At 37.5% G+C, this 20,945-nt stretch overlaps 1 protein-coding gene across 14 annotated transcripts in view; it reads right to left on the bottom strand.

Moving 5' to 3' along the window:
- The window catches only part of LOC131687438 (ephrin type-B receptor 1), a 177,821-nt gene that overhangs the window by 57,356 nt on the left and 99,520 nt on the right, over positions 1-20,945 (bottom strand). For all 14 annotated transcript variants that reach the window (XM_058971525.1, XM_058971520.1, XM_058971557.1 and 11 more), the window contains one exon: positions 4,588-4,667. In XM_058971525.1, the coding sequence (XP_058827508.1) occupies positions 4,588-4,667 (80 nt within the window). The remainder of the gene's footprint in view (positions 1-4,587; positions 4,668-20,945) is intronic.

Here is a 20,945-nt window from a genome sequence, read left to right as displayed (position 1 = left end):
ATAACGTTTGTTACACTAACATTTCATTGCTTCCCCTATCACTGTAAGAACGTGACTAGCATCGTCATTGGCATAGCGAGGGATGGATAGCTACTCCCACGTTCCGTTTGTTGATTTTCCGTGCGATTTCGCTTGTTCTGGTCAATCACGAAATTGCAACTACGAATTGTACGGTCATGCTCATACTTAAATATGACCGATTTTCGGCATTATCTGAATTAAACTACAAAGCCTGGTAAATTCTAGTTTAGTTTACTCGGGGTAAACCATGTGATTTTTGTGGATTCATACATATTTCAATTGATAGCGATTGATAAAAAAAGATGGGTGGGTAATGTCTGCGACATAACCGGAGAGATGTAGAATACATAAGGAACACGTTCTTCAAATATGTTGATACTCATTAGGATTTTCGGACAAAAGCTGATTTGGGCGAGGAATATTTCAAATTATTCTTTACAAAAATGATGGTGGTCCTGAAAAGGACCGGTTTTGTTGGCGTTGTTGGCCTTGGTGAGGGAGATGGCTAACGATGAAATTAATTGTTAGCATGAGGAAGTCGCGTAGTACTGGCCAATGGAAGAACAGATAATAATTGATTCCTGAAAATCAATTTTTCTTTATTCATGTAAATTATACATACTTACAAATCTAACAGAAGATTCCTGATCATATTTCTGAATCATTAGTGCGAACATTGTGTAATTTGGTTAAGTACAATGAAAGTTACAAACTTTCCAAACTCGACCTTCTGTTCATTCAGAAATATTGAAATGGGGTGTCGTGGTCACAATAAAAAAAGATGGGTGGGTAATGTCTGTCACATAACCGGAGCGTCGTGATTTCAATTCGAGACGTTAATTTAAATCTAATAATATTCAACAGAATCACGTTTGAATGGGAAATTTTCAAATAAGTCTCTATGGTAATAATGGTGGTTCTGAAAAGAACCTTTGGTATCGGCGTTGGTGTTGATGGTGATGCGCTGGATCGTTGGATATTTTTGGCATGATAGTTACGTGCCTGGCGAACTGTTTTGTAGCCTCGAACAAAACGACAAGACTGGCTTCTTCGGGTACCATTACGGCTGAACTTTATAAGCTTAGCTCGACTTTGAAATCCTGCACAATCTCACGAATCAGACACTGGTAGGGCCATTTTGTTTGCTACTAGCACGGAGCTGCACAAAAAATCATTTAATGCAGTTAGTTCACGGGGGCTGCCAAAAAGCTTGAATAGAAGCATGTGACTTCAACGTTTCTCTTAAACACATGCAACAACACATTCGTTTTGGTAATACTGATAATAACAGTAGAAAGGAATGGAAAAGCAGTGCACGAAACGAGCGAGAGGATAATTTAAATTTTTGTTCCGTGTGCAAGCTACTTCTTTCCACCCAACGTATTATGTTGCTTGTTGAAAATTTGCTACACACCTTAAAATAAAAGTTTCAGTTTAACTCTCACTAGAACACAATTGATTGGTCCTGAAAAGAACCGTTGCTTTTATTGTAATTTACGCCCACTCCCACAAACCGACCAAGTAGGCATCAGTGGCTTCATTACGGCTGAGTTTTGTAAGCGTAGCTCGACTTTGAAGTAATACACAACCTTACGAACCAGACGCTGGAATGTTAGCCAGCGGATTAGTTGCTCCGTTGCCCTTTAGTTGGGGCGAAATACTAGCATGGCGACAGTTCCTGATCGGTAGTTGGTTGCGATGGGCCACCAGTAGCTGGGGCACTTTTGCGGACCGTCATCATCGCCAACTGCTTTCCTCCGGTGGACTGGCTGCTTGCTAGTGCTTGAACGAATACGAATGATGAGAAAAACCGACCGACCAATATTCATATATGAAAACACGAGAAAGCACTACTATCGCTCTCCCGCTCGTTTTCGTGCCATTCCTGTGCCTTTCCTTTCCGTTCGGCTACCAATACTAGCATAACCAAAACGAATATTCTGTCTTTCCATCGCCTTCAATCTAGTGGCCAGTGCTAGCAAACTTGCATGTTCAGTTTTTCAATAACAACATTCCAACAATATTTTCAAAGAATGTTGCAGATTTGAAAAGAAGGAAGGAGAAGATTTTCACAAATTTAAATTCTTTTGTTTTATTTGTTAGCGCTGATAAAGGCTATTTAGTTTGCTACTAGCAAGGAGCTGCACAAACAAATCGATTTATGCAGTTAATCAACGGAGGCTGCCAAAAAGTTCGAATAAAAGCATGCGACTAGTGTACTTTGCATGTTCTATATTTTATCAATACTAGAGAGGATCAATAAAATAATTCAAATTGTTATAGCGACATGCAATTGTGGCAACACTGGCCATGAGATGGTGGGGGAACACGCACATTCGTTTTAGTTATGATGGTAGTAGCAGCAGAAAGGAATGGAAAAGCAGTGCACGAAAACGAGCGAGAGAAGATAATTTAAATTCTCTTTCTTTCTTTCCACACATCGTATTTCTTATATTGCTTTCTGAAAATTATTTGTTATACACCATAAAATGTAAATTTCAGTTTAACTCTTATTAGAACACAATTAATTGGTCCTGTAAAGAACCGTTTATTGTTTTATTGCGGGAGCATAATTCAGACGCACTCCCCGCGGACACGGTGAGCTAGAAAGCACTATTTTGCATTCTCGAACAAACCGACCAAGTAGGCATCGTTGGCTTCTCGGGGCATCATTACGACTGAGCTTTGTAAGCGTAGCTCGACTTTGCAGTCCTGCACAATCTCACGACCCAGACGCTGGAACGATAGCCTACTCTGTTGCCCTTTAGTTGGGGCGAAATTCTTGCAGGGCGACAGTTCCTGATCGGGTTGCGATGAGTCACCAGTAGCTGGGGCACTTTTTCCGTCCGTCGCTATTGCCAACTGCTTTCCTTCGGTGGACTGGCTGCTTGCTAGTGCTTGAACGAATACGAATGATGAGAAAAACCGAACGACCAATATTCATATACGAGAAAGCACTACTATCGCTCTCTCACTCGTTTTCGTGCCATTCCTGCGCCTTTCCTTTCCGTTCGGCTACCAATACTAGCATAACCAAAACGAATATTCTGTCTTTCCATCGCCTTCAATCTAGTGGCCAGTGCTAGCAAACTTGCATGTTCAGTTTTTCAATAACAACATTCCAACAATATTTTCAAAGAATGTTGCAGATTTGAAAAGAAGGAAGGAAAAGATTTTCACAAATTTAAATTCTTTCGTGTTATTTGTTAGCGCTGATAAAGGCTATTTAGTTTGCTACTAGCAAGGAGCTGCACAAACAAATCGATTTATGCAGTTAATCAACGGAGGCTGCCAAAAAGTTCGAATAAAAGCATGCGACTAGTGTACTTTGCATGTTCTATATTTTATCAATACTAGAGAGGATCAATAAAATAATTCAAATTGTTATAGCGACATGCAATTGTGGCAACACTGGCCATGAGATGGTGGGGGAACACGCACATTCGTTTTAGTTATGATGGTAGTAGCAGCAGAAAGGAATGGAAAAGCAGTGCACGAAAACGAGCGAGAGAAGATAATTTAAATTCTCTTTCTTTCTTTCCACACATCGTATTTCTTATATTGCTTTCTGAAAATTATTTGTTATACACCATAAAATGTAAATTTCAGTTTAACTCTTATTAGAACACAATTAATTGGTCCTGTAAAGAACCGTTTATTGTTTTATTGCGGGAGCATAATTCAGACGCACTCCCCGCGGACACGGTGAGCTAGAAAGCACTATTTTGCATTCTCGAACAAACCGACCAAGTAGGCATCGTTGGCTTCTCGGGGCATCATTACGACTGAGCTTTGTAAGCGTGGCTCGATTTTGCAGTCCTGCACAATCTCACGACCCAGACGCTGGAACGATAGCCTACTCTGTTGCCCTTTAGTTGGGGCGAAATTCTTGCAGGGCGACAGTTCCTGATCGGGTTGCGATGAGTCACCAGTAGCTGGGGCACTTTTTCCGCCGTCGTCATCGCCGACTGCTTTTCTTCGGTGGACTGGCTGCTTGCTAGTGCTTGAACGAATACGAATGATGAGAAAAACCGACCGACAGATATTTATATAATCGCGCTAATATGCACTACTATCGCTTTCTCCCTCGTTCTCGTGCCGTGCATGAGCCTTTCCTTTCCGTCCGGCTTCTAATGGCCTAACCAAAGGAATATGCCGTCTTTCCCCCACCAAGTGCTCTCGTCAAGCAACCCAATGCGAATAACCATACGAACAAACATATAGTGGACCTATATATAAACTTTTCATTATTTTATTGTTCGGTTGGTCTACCATAACGACGGCTCTGTGCGGGATGGGCTGAAAATTTTCACTTTTCCGAGTCGTTTTCGAAAGATTTTTCAAAACACATTTTTTTTGTTATTAGTACATGTTATACATACTTCAAATTTTAATACAGCATAGAGGAACATATTTGCAACAAATTGCCCTAAAAATCAAATCATTCTGTTAAGTATGATAAAAGTTATTAACGTTCAAAATCTGACGCGGCGCCGCGGCCGATATTTTGAAACGGGACCCCTATATTGAAACCTTGAATGTATTCTACATTAAAAAAATACTTACACCGGGTGTCTGCGCCTGCGGTCCGTACGGATACCGTGTCCATTCCAGGGTCGCTTCCTTGGTCGTATCCAATAAAACAACTGCGAAATGGAAACAGAAAGAAGAAAAAAATATGATTTAATTAGAACTACTGATTAAAACCAACTAATTATTAACTATTGCACGATGTCTACGGTGGGCGTGTACCGCCGGGGTGGAACCCGGTACAATCATAAGCCCGCCCCAAGCCCACCAGAACGAACACCAGCTGGTAGGAATCATGATGGTACATTTTATCTTCAGTTCCATGTTTGCATAAATTGTGATTAAGCTCCCGGCAAAATTGTAACGATTTTCCGGTTCTGAGGATCTGAACCACCACCATCATGATCCCCCGCATCCCCGCTGCCGTCGTCGTATTGGCAAGTAGTTCAAACAATCGAACTTTTGGTGCAAGAAGGCAAAAACGATAATGGATTAAAATTGTGCCAAGAGAGAAAGATAGAGAGAGAGAGAGAGAGAGAGAGAGAGAGAGAGAGAGAGAGAGACAGAGATGCAGGCGGCAGGGTTTTTCGAAAGGCAAGCAGAAGATTTTTATCGAGTTATGCTAGCAGTAGCAAGCATCAGCAGCAGCAGCAGCCCTAACAGTAATGAAAATGGGTTATTACTTATGAAATCGGTGAACCGGAAAATAGAACTGTCGTGGGAAATTTCCATTCTAGGTCAACACATACACACACACACAGATTGAGTGGTTTTGATTGCGAAGTTCGGTTTGGAAAGTTTTTCGACTCGATTGAAAACTGTCAAAATTAAAACAAAGACTTCCAAAATCCACTCACGTAGACGCAGCCGTCGTCGTTAATTGCTAACAACGCGGATATCCATATTATATTATAGCTCCCCCCCGACGATGAAAGGGTACTCTTCGCTGGAGCATAAAGCCATGTTCGGGAATATTCAATGGATTACCGAAAACGTAAAAGAGCCCTTTCTGTTCCGTAGACCCGGCACCAATCTTCAAAACATCGCCTGCACGTACGTTCGTTTATCACTGTTTTTGATGCACCATTTTTCCGGAGAGCAATTAAAATTTTTATGATACACCCCCGCCCCCCCCCCCTTTCGATCCCAGTAGTATGTTCGTATATAGAAATCAATTTCCTTCTCTTTTGTGCGCTGTGGTGGCCCCCCACAAACGCCTTTTTCGTTCCAAACAACCAACAAAAATCGAAGCACACACCCACCCACCCACAAACACGTGAGGTGCGTTTTGGATGCAATCGATATGAATATGGGAAAAATGGTAAATTGGGCGAATCGTAAAAAGCCGTACTTGATTAGAGTGCGGGCTTCGGCTTTTTATCGGGTTTTTCGGTGTCGATTCCCAGTGAGAGTGCATGTGTGTCTGTGTGTGTGCGCCTGGGCTTGAATTATAAAATGCTACGCTCTGAGGCGCGTCGCCTGCCTTTTAAAGTAGGTGGTGGGTATTCCGCCACTTCTGCCTAGGTTTTTGCATGACTGGAATTGTCATCGATTTTATTGGTGCGCGCGGGTCTTTGTGCCCCTTTGGTACTTCGGGGCGATAATTTTGGAACACTACATGCACGGTGCACTGAATCCGCGGAAACTTCGGGAAGTGTTCGATTGCCATCCATCGCTTATTGAATATTCGAAACGGGGTAAAACTGGGTCTGTGGGTGTGTGTGGGTGTACTGAACAAAAAATGGGTTGGTCATTGCGGCGAAATTGCGTGACAAAATTGCTTGGGAAATTCCGTTGAAAAGAGGCCAGTCTCTGTGATCTTTGGGGCTTGGATAAGCGGCAGTTTTCATTTATGGACCTGAAAAAAACGAAGTTTGTCTGTCCGGATCCGCTTTGAATTTATTTTCAAGGAAGAATAATTAAATGCTGTATTTCTCCATAAGGAGAAACATTTGAGTGGAAATTGATTGATTCTCATCAACTTGAGCAGAACATCTTCTCTCGCAGGACATCACACTTGACAAAGTGTTTGCTCAGGTCTATGGAGCCAGCATTAATCCGGCAATAACTTAGTCCTGGCACTAAGTTAATGCCGGATTCTGATAAGACGTTGTCGAAACGCAAATCCCAAAATACAATTTAGATCGTCAGAAATGTCTCTAAAAACTCTAGGTGATCCCTGTGTAGTTTCCAGCGATAGTCACAATAGCTACGGAGAACCTTCGTTGACTTGATGGCGGCATATCTATGTACTGAGAAAATTAATCTCATTATTTATTTGACCAAGAAAGACACTTATGCATGGAGTATTTGATGTGCGTGGGAAATACGCATGGTTTTGTCTGAGTAAACTGATGGCTGTTGAATCATGTATCAATTTGCGGCAGGCATAAAAGCACAAAGAACAAATATATTATTGTCATATTGGCCTCTACTCTTCAAGACCATTCCGAAAATACTCATATTGATTGGCTTATAGCGAATTTCACTAAACCGGAAATCGATTTCAAAATGGCGTCAAAAATCAATTTCTGGCACCTACTCTTCAAGACCATTCCGAAAATATCCATATTGTTGGGGTGCAGGTCATAAGCAGTCTTCCAGACCCGTCTCTTCCATCTTTCCAAAATCTTCTTTTGCATTCAAAAGGACTTATTTTTTATATTTGTTTGCAAAACCCGTGTTAATTGCGAAATCCGCGCAAAATAAAAACTACCAAAATTCTTCTAAGTTCTTTGCATTTAAAAGGACTTAGAAATTTTTTTCAGAAAAAGTCTAAGCCTTTTGCATTCAATTTTAGCAAAAACCGCGTTAATTGGAAAATCCGCGTAAAAAACCTGGATTTATAGTCTAAAAATGACAAATCCTACAACAAAATGTTCACAAAATTAGTCAAATTTTTGAACATTTAAAAAATTCTTCATCAACTCCTGCACTGAAAAAAAAACTATTTAAAAAATTTAAAGTCGATTTACAAAAAAACCCATCTTTGATTTAGATGAAATTTTGTTCCAAGATAGGTAATTATGTTCCCTATCTACCGTCAAAAATTCAAGAAAAAAGTTATTTGAAAAAAAAAAACTTTTCCTTGTCCAAGCCGAATTTTTTTCAGTGTATTTTTATTCAGGGTTCATAGCCCAGAGAACAGAATCCAGAGGAGAGAAGCCAGACTCCAAATTCCATAGCCCAGAGTCCCGAGAAAAGAGACCAGAATCCAAGAGTCGCGAGTCCTTAACCCAAAATACTGAGGCAAGTCTAGAGTCCAGAATTCAGAGTTCAGTATTCAGAGTCCATAGCGCAGCGATCAGAACCCAGAGTTCCGTGTGCAGAATCCAGAGCCCAGAGTTCAGAGCCCAGTGTCCAAAGCCCAGAGTCCAGACCTCAGAGACCAGAAGCAAGTCCTTATCCCAAAATACGGAGCCCAGAGTCCTTAGCACATGATCCAGAGCCCAAAGTCCAGAGCCCCTAATTAAAAATAGTGAGACCACAGTTAAAAGTCCAGATTCCAGAGCTCAGAATCCAGAGTTCAGATTCCATAGCACAGAGACCAGAACCCAGAATCCCGAGGAGAGAACCCAGACTCCAGATTCCATAGCCCAGAATCCCGAGAAGAGAGACCAGAATCCAGAGTTGTGATCCCTAACCCAAAATACTGAGACGAGTCCAGAGTTCAGTGTCCAGAATGCAGAGTCCAGAGTCCATAGCGCAGCGATCAGAACCCAGAGTTCCGAAGACAGAGCTCAGAGTCCAGAATCCAGAGTTCCGTGTGTGGAGTCCAAAATCCAAAGCGGAGAGTTCAGGTGCCAGAGCCCAGAGTCCAGAACTCAGAGACTAGAAACCAGAGTCCTTATCCCAAAATACTGAGCCCTGAGTCCTCAGCACATAATCCAGAGCACAGAGCCCAAAGTCCAGAGCCCCTAACCCAAAATAATGATACCACAGTTTAAAGTCCAGATTGCAGAGCTCAGAGTCCAGAATCCAGAGTTAAGATTCGATAATCCAGAGTTCAGATTCCATAGCCCAGCGACCAGAACCCAGAGTCCCGAGAAGAGAGCCCAGAGTCCAGAATCTAGAGTCCCGAATGCATAGTCCAGAGTTTAGAGTCGAGAGTCCACAGTGCAGATTCCAAAGTCCTGAATCAAGCTCATAGTTCAGAGACCACAGTCTACAGTCCAGAGTCCATAGCATAGAGTCCAGGGAGCATAGAGCAGAGTCGAGAATTCTGGGTCGAGTCCAGAGTCCTCAACCCAAATTACTGTGGCCAGAGTCCAGAGCTCTGAGACCAGACTCCAGAGCTCGAAATCTCTTAACTCTAAATACTGAGGCAAGAGTTCAGACTCCAGAGCACAGAGCCCAGTACTCAGAGGCTAGAATCCAGAGTCCATAATACAGAATCTCGAGGCGAGAGTCCGCAACCCAACGTGAACAGTGGAGCATCCAGAGTACAAAATCCAGAATCTAGATCTCAGAGTCCAGAGACGAGGATCCTGAGACCAGTGTTCAGAGTCCAGAGACCAGCGCCCAGATTTGAGCCCACAATCCTAAGTCCAGAGACTAGTCTTCAACCCAAAATACTGAACCCAGTTCAGAGTCCAGAGTCTAGAGACCAGAATCCAGAGTCCCGAGGAGAGAACTCACAGTCCAGAATCCAGAGACCCGAGTGCAGAGCCTCAAGTTCAGAATCCAGAGTCTGTGGTGCAGATTCCAGAGTGGAGGATCAAGACACCAGATACCAGAGCCCATGGCTCAGACTCCAGAGTATATGGTACAGAAATTCGAGGCCAGCGCCAACAGTCCATCATCCAGCGATGAGAGTGAAGAGTCCAAAATCTAAAGTTCAGTGTCCATAGTCCATAGACCAGAACCCAGAGTCCCGAGGGGAGAGCCAAGAGTCCAGAATCCCGAGTGCAGGTTCCAGAGTTAAGAGTACAAACTTAAGAGTCTAAAGTCTAGAGTTCGGATTCCAGAGTCCAGAGACCATAGTTCAGAGTCCAGAGTCCATAGCACAGAATATCGAGGCCAGAACCCAGAATCCAGCGTGAACAGTGTCGAGCCCAGAGTTCACAGTCTAGAATCTAGACTGACCGGGTATTTTCGGAATGGTCTTGACGAGTAGGTGCCAGAAATTTATGTCTGATGCCATGTTGAAATCCAAGATGGCGACTTCCGGATGTAAATTATTACGATTACGCTTCGGATTGTTTATCTTTTCACAGCTCTTGATACTGTTTAACTTTGATTTATACAATAATGATAACTTTACTAGAACTGCTCTTCACAACTGTTGTTACTAGACTGCTTTAAGGCCCTAGTTTTATAGTACTGTTATTTGCTAAAATGAGTATTGATGCAGGTTAGGTACAGGTAACCAGGGTAATATACCAAACGAATACCAAATTCGTTACTGATACTTTTTGCATGTATCAGGCAATTAGCAGTTGGGATAATGGATTCTGAGATGATTATAACTTCCATTGGTTTAATTTTCGCTAAAAATACACTGAAAAATAAATTCAGTTTGGACAAGGAAAAGTTTTTTTTTCAATAAACTTTTTTTTCTTAAAAGTGCCATACTTGACTTCTTGACGGTAGGTAGGGAACATAATTGCCGATCTTGTAGCAAAATTTCATCCAAATCAAAGATAGGTTTTTTTGTAAATCGACTTTAAATTTTTAAAATCGATTTTTTTCAGTGTAGAAGTCGATGAAGAATTTTTATCAATATTTTAATTAATTTGACTAATTTTGTGAAAATCACTCATACAACATTTTTTTTGTAGAATTTTATAATTTTTAGATTATAGCCATTTGAAAAAAAAATGGTAACAAAAGTTTGACCCTTTTCAAAAGACAGTCCAGATCATTTTTGGAAAAACAAAGTATGCAAAGTGGCTTTTGTGACAAAGTTCTCATCTACAGAAAGTTTCATTAAAATCTGAGAGGGTGCTGCCAACATTTGTACGAGTTGGCGCGAAATTCGTCTACATTCTATTTCATGAAGAACCCAAATTTTGTAAAATAGTTCAGGTGAAAATTTTATCACCAAGTGCATGAAATTGATATCTTTTAAATGTCACAAGCACTCAAAATAGATCGTACATACTAGGAATCATAAACCAGTTCACGAATACATGAACAAATTTTATGATTTTGCGTAGGTATTTCACGAGCACAAAAGGTCAGTCGTGAATATTATACTAGGAATCATGAACTAGTTCATGAATACTTCAAAATTATTTCATGACTTTGTGAACTATTTCACGAGCACGAATGGTGAGTTTCGACCAATATAATAGGAATCATAGTTAAGTTCACGAATACATGAATAACAATTCATGATCTTGTGAACTATTTCAAGAGCTCGAATGGTGAATAGTGACTAATTCGCTAGGAATCATGAATACATGAACAATATTTTATGATTTTGTGAACTATTTCACAAACACGGATATTGAATCGTGACTAATGTATTAGGAATCATCAATTAGTTCACGAATATTGAAAGAATTCATGAAAAATATTCCGAATTTCGTAAAATAGTTCACGAGAAAATCATGAAACAGTTCACGTCGTATAGTCCAACTCTGAATAATATTCCTAAATCTATGAATAAAACCATGAATAAAGCTTTGGTTTAATGAATAGACTCATAATATTGTGAACTAGATCACGTACAGAAAATCGATTTGGTAATGACACGGTCGAAACCGTGACTCAAATTTATCCAACAAAAAATTCTTTAACAAAAGCGTTATGTAGGCGTTACTGAAGGGAAATTGAACATAATTACAAAATACATGGCGTTTTTCGTGGTCCTGTTTTCGTAACGTAAAAACGCGATTGCTCCAGAATTCACGGCACATTACTCACGATTTTGAAAAAAAAACTTTCGCAATACTTATCTGTGTAACAGAACATCTTGGCTTGCGGGATATCACGCTTGACTAGGTATTTGTTCAGGAACACAAATAATGTTTCTGTCTACGGAGCTAGCGTCAACCCGCCACTAACTCAATCCTGGCACTATCATAGTGCCAGATTCTGATGAGATGACATCGTATAGCAAAACCCATAACTAATTTGGCTTTGTTTTAACACAGGCCATTTCAATTATCCGGAAAGTGGAAAGGCGATGAAATTGCACATCGCCTTTCCACTATCCACCAAAAAGGTAGGAAACGAACTCTATTTCTAACCTAATTGAAACTACCTGCGAGCAAAGTGAACCACAATTAACCACAATCGTCATATAAGAAATTAAATAAAGGGCGTTGCTCCAGCTTACGACCGCAGTGCTTGACTTCAAATGTTGTGCTATTCGACCAAGTATTCACGGGGTGGAAAACTTACTGAAATTGAAAATGAAGCTTAAACCTACGGAAGTCGCCTTTATCCAGTTCCATCATATGCGCCATGCAATACTGAGATTATTAAATACCTTAGCATAAACATAAAGTTTCGTTTCGGCAGAACAACCTAACACCTAACAAACACGTGATTGAAAGCGACTTTGTTGGAATTAAGATACCCGTGTATGAATTAGAGGTATGATTGATTGATCTCGTACCGCGTATGTACCACTAGTTTATTTAAAAATATATATCACGAAGAAGTTGAATCCATTCAGCCTGCTACTAGAAGAAACTTTTTCTCGGGTAATCCTAACCGTATTTTTGTTCTGTAAAAAAAGTTCATTTACGAGAATAAAAGGAAACTTACAGTCTTCAATACCATGAGCTAAACCGCAGACGACTTCTTGAACAGTAGCTATTGTTCAGGCAGAAACGAACACGCACTCAATAAAGTCTGTACCAAGCACTGTTAAAGATTTATTCATTTCTTTTTATTTTTCAGTAAATTAGACACATGCACATTTCAACAGTTTTCATAAAGTTTTCGAGCTTGTAAAAGTTTTATTGTAAACGCGTCAGTGTACATGACATACAAACGTCTTTGCGATGAAAAGAACACGCCCAATAACATACAAACGCTCGAGCGTCTCGTAATAAAACAACCCCGGTCGCAAACACTTTCACTCATGCATGCCCACGATTTTGCAATCATAAAAACGGATTACGATTTTATAAACACGGTGTTTCGTCTGGCGCCTAGGCCCTACGCTGTGTATTCGATTCGGCTTTTAATCGGAATATGCCGGACCAAGAATTCACTTTATTCCTTGGATCAACTTATGAAGTACAATTGCAGTGAAACTGGCAACACAGTTACACCTATACTCTACCATGATCTCTCGCAACTCTTTCTCTCTCACTCTCTTTCTCACGTTCTCATGATCACGAGTCACTACTTGCAGTGTACTCACTACGTGTTATGATAAATAAATAAATAAATGATATGTCGAGGAACCGACCAAGAATGATGCTGTGACACAACACACGGTTTCAAGTGCGATTTTACCAACGCCGCTCCCACGCGAACATCAATCGGTCACGTCCTTTGGTCCTAGCAGCTTAGGGTCATGCTTTTAGTTTTCATTAAAAAAAAACAAACAAATCGTAGAAATATCAGGACGTTATGGCCGTTAGTGATATGGGAAAAATGACACCCTTCCAGATCTGAACCTCATACTCAAAAGCGCGATTCGTGCGAACACTCAAAGGCTCACGCGGTTATGCAACACGAATTTATGCACCCGACACACACGCACGCTCTCACCATAAAATCCGTAAACATACAATCGCTCGTGCTCTGCACGATAATGCAACCCTGGTCACAAACGCGTCCACGCAAACTTCCGACCGTGTTCTTGAACACATAAATAGGTCTTCTTGATTAAGTGAACGTTTTAGCACCTACGAATTAATAAACGTGATGTCAAGTGCGATTACAGAATCGCGCGTTTTACCGTGATCATGGATCGGTCACGCCCGGAAGCCTCTACTCTCGATCCTAAATGGCGCTCACATACATCAGACCACATGTTTCAGGGCGACATTACAGGGAACTCTAGTAATATGGGGGATTTCACTCTCTTCTCGCATTTAAACTGTAAACTCAAAATTAAACATCCGTCACACGATCCGGGCGTACATTCAAGAATCTACGCAAAAATGGCCATAAAACAATACAATCGAATTTATACCCGCGAAGTTACACACACGCAACATACACATTCTCACATGGTCGAACACACGTTAACATACAAACGCTCGAGTTCTTCACGATGATACAAATTTTGATTCAAAAGTGAACATGCAATCGAGATAATTCACGCACACCTACGTCCGTGATGCCGCCGACATGATAACCTGAACAATATAAATGAAAACCTTTTTGGTGTTTCTAATTTTATAAACGCGATCTCTACAGCGCACATACAAACGCTCGTTTCCACACGATCATGAAACCTTCACATCCCCACATCTGAATCGTACATTCGATGTCGTAATCATAATCACAGCCTGCTGCAATTGATCTTAAGCAGTGTCTTAAGGAGTGACTTCTCCCGTGTCGTCTATAATTGTAGTCAATGATTCTGACAGGGATTCCTTCCGAGAATTCAGATTTACAGCTCCAGTTGAACTGTCAAAGATAAAACCTGGAAATTTTATAAAACGATCCATCCGAGTGTCTATTTTCAGAAATAGTCGATTTTGTTATTTTTTGAAAATTTTTATTCTCAGATGAGAAAAACGTGGTCAAGAAAAGATTCAGTCCTGGCACTAAGTTAATGCCGGATTCTGATGAGACGAAGTCGAAACGCAAATTCCATAACTAATTTCAATTAATTTATTTATATGACAATATCAGTTAAAAGTTCAACTATTCGTTAGAATTTAAGTTATTAGGCCATCAGAAATGGCTCTTAAAGCTCCTGGGGTCTCCCATACGGTCATCAACGATATTCACCAGCTACGGAGAACCTTTCCTTCTCACGAGCAAGATTATAGCCAGTTATTTCACATAGCCGAGGTCGTCTACACGTACTTTAGACTGGATAGAGAAAAGGAGAGCTAGAATATCAACCTCCTAAGAAATCAGATCGTTATCTAGCAATGCACGTGAAACGAGAACCTTATACAATAATTATAAAGTTATCGCAGGGATCTCTCTGCGCAACACCCTGGCGGCCATTTTCAATATGGTGTCCTAACTCCTAACCTCATTCTAGAGTCAAAAGAAGTTCCTTTTTTTCTCATTTACCCCGATGCTCATTACTGCACAGTTGTACGTGTACGCCCAAGCATTCTAGCATTCTTCATTTTCCCAGGCAGCCGCTGCCGCCGCCGCCGACGACGACGCTTTTGCTTCGCAGCCCAGTTAACTTTATATGGTGTAATCATTTAGATGGGACCTCCCGGCCCACCACCACCACCAACGATATGTTTATCATCACGCCATCATCATCGTCATCATCATCATCATCAACATCATCCACAGCCAGTTCCAACAGAGTCGTTTTCATCACCGTGGTCGACGTCGTCGTCGTCGCCGGAGTCGTTATTATTATTCCGAGAGCACCTTCTCGTCACACCACCACCACCACCACCGGGTTCTGATGCGTCTCGGGCCCGTTCCAGTACACTCCCACCATCCCATTATCCCACGTGTGGCAGTAGAGAAAGAGAGCTATATGGACCGGAGGCGGTTTTCGACAGCCCAATCCTTCACCGGCATCGCAACCCACCCACCCAGCAGCGTAAGGCTGCTAGCCGGGGAGAAAGGTGAAATTGTTAGCGTCTTCTTTTATTTTACGGCGGGGCTCTCTCGTTTTCGGGGGTGCCTTTTTTTGCAGGATTCTTTGATCTTTCCCTCCTTTGGAATGTTTGGGGTGGTTGGCCTGATACCCTTTCGAAGGATATTTTGGCGTTCTTCGAAAAAATATTCGGTAGGTACTTTGTTCTAGTTGGTGACAGTGTGAGGGTGTGTGTGTGTATTTAGGAGGGGCAATCGTTCATCTTAAAAAGTACACTGGCACATACTGAATAACATTAACGGTCGGAATGGTGAAAATGCACCCGATGGATGGCGTTTGAAGAGGATGATTGTTCGAGAGGTAAACACTCGAAGTACCAAAAAATGTTTCTGGCGATAGGGTTTTTTTGTCTATAGCCAACAATAGAATCTAAATTAAGGATCGTTGCGCACAACCGCCTCATTCTCGTTAATCGCGGATACGAAACTGAGAAGGTAGACATGAAATTGAATCTTACTACAATCCTTGATCAATCATTATATTAAAAACGCATAATTTTGTTTTTGGAATTTAGAATACACTAGTTATGTCAAACATGCAAGGGATATACGCATTGTTACGTCCGAGTTTGTTAGGTTCCTCCCAACGAAAAAAAAAGTCCAAGAAAAAATTTACAATTAGGGTGATTAATGGGACGATTGTAATCGTTTCTGGCAGATGTTCAATGTAGTCTTTGACAAACTACTAATCACATAATACTATGTACTTTTGTTGAATTGTAATGTGAGTACGAAAAGATGAGGTTTCAGTGTCTTATTTGTGTGGTTTTTACTACATATTGCTTTCGTCCCAACTGGATAAATAGCACTCATCCTTTTTAAATGTACTCGGACATAATAATGCGCATGTCGCTCGCATATTCGGGTCTAAAGTGCAAAAAAAACATTTTTCATGGTGCTAAAACAAATGATTTTAGCAATATGATGTATTTTATAATCTTTCTTAGACTAACACCCCTCTCTTTTTTTTCGTCGGATCGATGATTAATCCTCCTAATAGTGAGTTGCATTTTTTTTCTTCAATCTTTTTCGATAGAAAAACATTCATTGTAGCCCAGTTACAGTTGAAGTTACTGGAAATATTTCATTTGAAAACACTGTTGTTTGTACAGTTTTCGAGATATAGGGTGTTAAAGCTAAAATTGTGACTTTGTCGTTTTCTTAGTGAGCGAATCGAGAACCCGAAAACGTTCAATCATTTGTATTTCAAGTTTATTGAAACTAGATAACTGTAACTAGCCTTGCCTTTTTGAGGGTTAAACGATTTCTAACAAAGCACAAGAAAAATGATAAAAATAGTAAAAATGGAAACTTGAAAACACAAAAAAAAAACAAAATTAAAAGTGAGAATAAACCATGAAGTACTATCACAGACAATCGTTCCGCTCAGTTTGACAATACATTTTATCTACAGTCCAAAACACTCATCTGCAAGAGGGTTGTCCCCCGTGCTCGAGAATTTTTCATTAGGTAAGGTTAAAATATACAAAAGGACAAGAAAAAATAATTAGATTCCTGTTTAGAAAATAGAATAAATTATAAAAAATGACAAGTTAAAAATAATTAAAAAACAAAGTATTGATGTATTGAAAAAAGAACATAAAATATATAAAAAAAATTATAAAAATGGAAAAAAGGTAAATGAAAAAATATCTAAACATTTCATATGAAAAAAAGCACAGAAAACGAAAAAAATAGTAAGGAAACAAAATAGAAAAGAAGAAAGAAGGAAAAATTGCAAACAGTTAAACATATAATTTAAAAGAAAATAAAAATATATCTATCTATGAAGAAGGGAAAGGTGTACTAGAAAAGTGGTTGAAAATATAAAAAGAAATATAAACAATCATTCAAGAAGTATATTTAAAGATAAGTAACGACATGAAGAAATCTCAAATAGTATGCAATGCGGTTTGCATGTTTAAAAAAAATTAAGGATCTTGAAAATGGAATTATATAAAAATGATACAATGATAAACAATTCAAAATATGAGGAAAATAAAAAACAAAAAGTTAAATTAAAAAAGAGAACAGTGTAACAAACAGAAGCTTTCAAAAATGGTTAAACTATGCAAAACACCTCTTTCAAAATTATGAAGAAAATTGAAAATGCGTTAACACCTTTGAAATATGAAAAAAACGAAAAAATAAATCAATAATTGTAAATATTAAAACCAACACAATAAAAAATTTAAAATAAATAGTCGAAAGACGATCGGTTTGAACTAAAAAAGGGTCCACACAAAAAATGGTCAAATCAAACAAAAACAACGTAATGTTGGTGATTTACACAAAAAAAAATAATTAAAGACAAGATAAGTAAGTAAAATTAGAGAAAATGCAAGAAAATGTGTAAACTGGGCAAAAAACGATCATACCAAAAAATTGAATCAAAAGACAAAACATAAAAATCAAAAATTGCTGTGGTTCAAACCAAAAAAAAAATTAAAGAAAAACAGAGTGTAGAAACGGATAAGAATAAAAACGAACTAGAAACTAAAGAAATTTAAAAATTGAATTTACGAAAAAACAGAAATTAAAAAGAAAATAACGAAAAAGCACTATCAAATATTTGTATATTAAAAGAAATGAAAAAAGTGAAAAAAAAATTGAAACGATAAAAAAGAAAATTATTATAAAATTGCAAACTGCACTAAAATTATTCATAAATAGAATGAAAAGGGGAAAAAATGGGTGTCAAAAATATGATAAAAAACAGGAATACGGTTAAAAATTAAGAAACATATTTTAAAAATAACAATGATATCAATTAATTTCAATTATGATCTTATTCATTATTTGAGAAAAAATAAGAATAGAAAAAGGAGAAAAAATATTTTGGAACATGAGTAAAACATAAACAGTAAAATAAAAAAAATCAGATAAAAATAGAATTTAAAAAGAGTGAAAAATTACAAAAATATAAAACTGGAAATGGAAAATATGGCCGCGAAAGACAAAAAATTATTTGATGACAAATTTTAAGAGAAAAACAGAAGAAATTTATTCCTGACGTACTAGAAGGAGATGAGGGATACAAAAATGTGTTCCAACACAACGTAATTTGTGGATGGACCCTTATAAAAATACAGAGCATAATAGAACAATATCAAACATTTTGCAAATGCAAACTTTATGAAAAAATGAATATGAAAAACACTTGAAAAAAAAACAATGGACGAATGGATTAAATGTTAACAATTTAATAGGTGGTAAAATTAACAATACGCAAACAGATTTTTTCGCGTTTTTGAGAGTGCATATTGGAAGTAAAAAACCTAAAATATTCAAAAGAAAAATTAAAAAACGAATGAATGGAAAAAAAGTGAGAACTATTAATAAGCAAAAAAACAAAAAAAGAATATAATATTAGGTAATCAAATGATACAATCAATCATATCAAACAATAGAATGACAAAAGAAAAAGCTCAAAAAAATGAAAAAAGCAAAAAAACTCATAAAAGGAATAAATAAAAAATGGAAACCAAAAACAGTAATTTAAACAATTGATTCTAGAAAAATTAAAAAGAGGGGCGCAATTTTTTTTTGTTTGAAGTAAATAAAAAATGCAAAAAAAAAATCAAAAATAAGTGACTCGAAAACGAAAAAAGCCAAAATATATATATATATATATATATATATATATATATATATATATATATATATATATATATATATATATATATATATATATATATATATATATATATATATATATATATATATATATATATATATATATATATATATATATATATATATATATATATATATATATATATATATATATATAACTGCATAATATAGAGAAAATAGACAAATTAAACAAATAATAACATACATAACAGAAAAATGGGCAAAAAATAAAAAAAGAATCATCAAATCAACGAAAGGAAAAACAAGAGAAACGAAAAAACTCAAACGGAACAAAAAAATTAAAAAAAAAACTAAATATATTGGACAAAACATGTAGAAACGGTAAACATAAAATGGAAAGAACAGATATTCAAACAATCGATTCTTGAAAAATAAAAAAGAATAATAAATGTAAAAAAATAAGAAATACTTTGTTTGAGATAATTAAAAAAAACAAACAAGAGCAATCAAAATAGTGAATAAAGTAAAAGAAAAGTTGAATTATAATAAATGCAATGTTTTCGAAAACAATAGAATAGAAAAAAAGAAAGAATTAAAAAATATAAAAAAACACACACAAAAAAGAAAATAGTATATACAATATTTTTCTTTGTACTGCCAGTTATTTTATTTGATTCTATTTTTGCTGTATTTATCGTATTCTCTTTTTGCTGTATTTCTCGTATTCTCTTTTTGCTGTATTTTTCATATTCTCTTTTTGTATCGATTTTAAAGGTTCTAACATTTTGCTTCTACATCAATTTTCAAAATAAGATAAATTCTGTTCATGTTGCAATATGTTGCATTAATTTTATTTTTCTTTCATTCTTTTTTATTGTTCTTGTTTTATTTATTTTTTCGAAATATTTTATTTCATATTTCTGTTTTGCCAATTTTATGATTTTTTTTTATATTTTTCATCATCTTTTCTTATTTGTTTTATTTTTCATCTTTTGTTTTGATTCAACTTTGTACATTTTACTCTTTTGATTTTTTTTGCGAATATTTTTCCTTTCAGCCATGTTTCCAACTTAATGTTTCATTATTTTTACTCCAAATACATAAACCGAGTAATATTGAAAACCCTGAGTTATGAAAAAATCAATTAATTCCTCTGGGTTATCGAATTGTATACCCAGTTTTAAGATAGCTTCAACATTGTTCGCCTAGTCTACTTGCTAACTCCACCCGAGTGAAAGCTACACACAAGCAACGTGAATGACAACTAACAACCTCTCAATCTACAGTGTATTGTCTAATAATAAGAAAGGAAAAAATGTATTTATTGTTGCCGCCTTTAGTAAAGTTGAGTAGGATCCCTGGCGACGACTTCAAATTTTTTTTCTATACGACCTAACCTAACCGACCTTTCCTGAAGTTGAAATAAAGCTTAGCCTTCCCATATTCAGTATCATCACCTGCGCAATTTAGTACTAATATCTTTCAACATGTTAGACCCAGCGGAAAGTTACATGATGCAGAACAATCTAAAACGCGTGGTAGGAATTACGATTCCCGTATAACTATAGAAATGATAAAATCGAGTAAAGATTGCATAACCTTACACCGCATCCTGAGAAAATTTGTTTGTTTGTTTGAGTTGTACTCTTGTCTAACAATTAATTAAAAAATCTCTGTCGAAAAAAGGTGCGAAAATATAGTCAAAACTAGACATTGCAATGTTCCTTTCAACCGTGACCAATCACAATCCAATTAGCATGCCATAAATGTGTATACCGGTTAACATGAAAGTAATGATACTAATAGCAAAGTTTCTTGAATAAACAAGCATTATGAAAAAAAAGCCAAACAGTGTGTGCTATGATTGTTTGAACTAGTTTGAGTATGTGAGAAAAAAAAGTGAACAATGTGTGATGAGTTCCGTAAACTAGTTCATATCAAATTAAAAACATGGAAAAAGTTTCCCCATCTATTATCTATGACATGAAAGCTATAAAAATTATTACGTTCTATTTCGCATGGCTTCCCCTTAATTTATGGCCTAGTTAACGATGTGAGAAGTGGACTACGACCAACATTAC

Source organism: Topomyia yanbarensis, chromosome 1 (genome assembly GCF_030247195.1).
Source record: "Topomyia yanbarensis strain Yona2022 chromosome 1, ASM3024719v1, whole genome shotgun sequence".
Classification (NCBI taxonomy): domain Eukaryota; kingdom Metazoa; phylum Arthropoda; class Insecta; order Diptera; family Culicidae; genus Topomyia; species Topomyia yanbarensis.
This window is presented reverse-complemented; position numbering and strand designations above follow the sequence as displayed.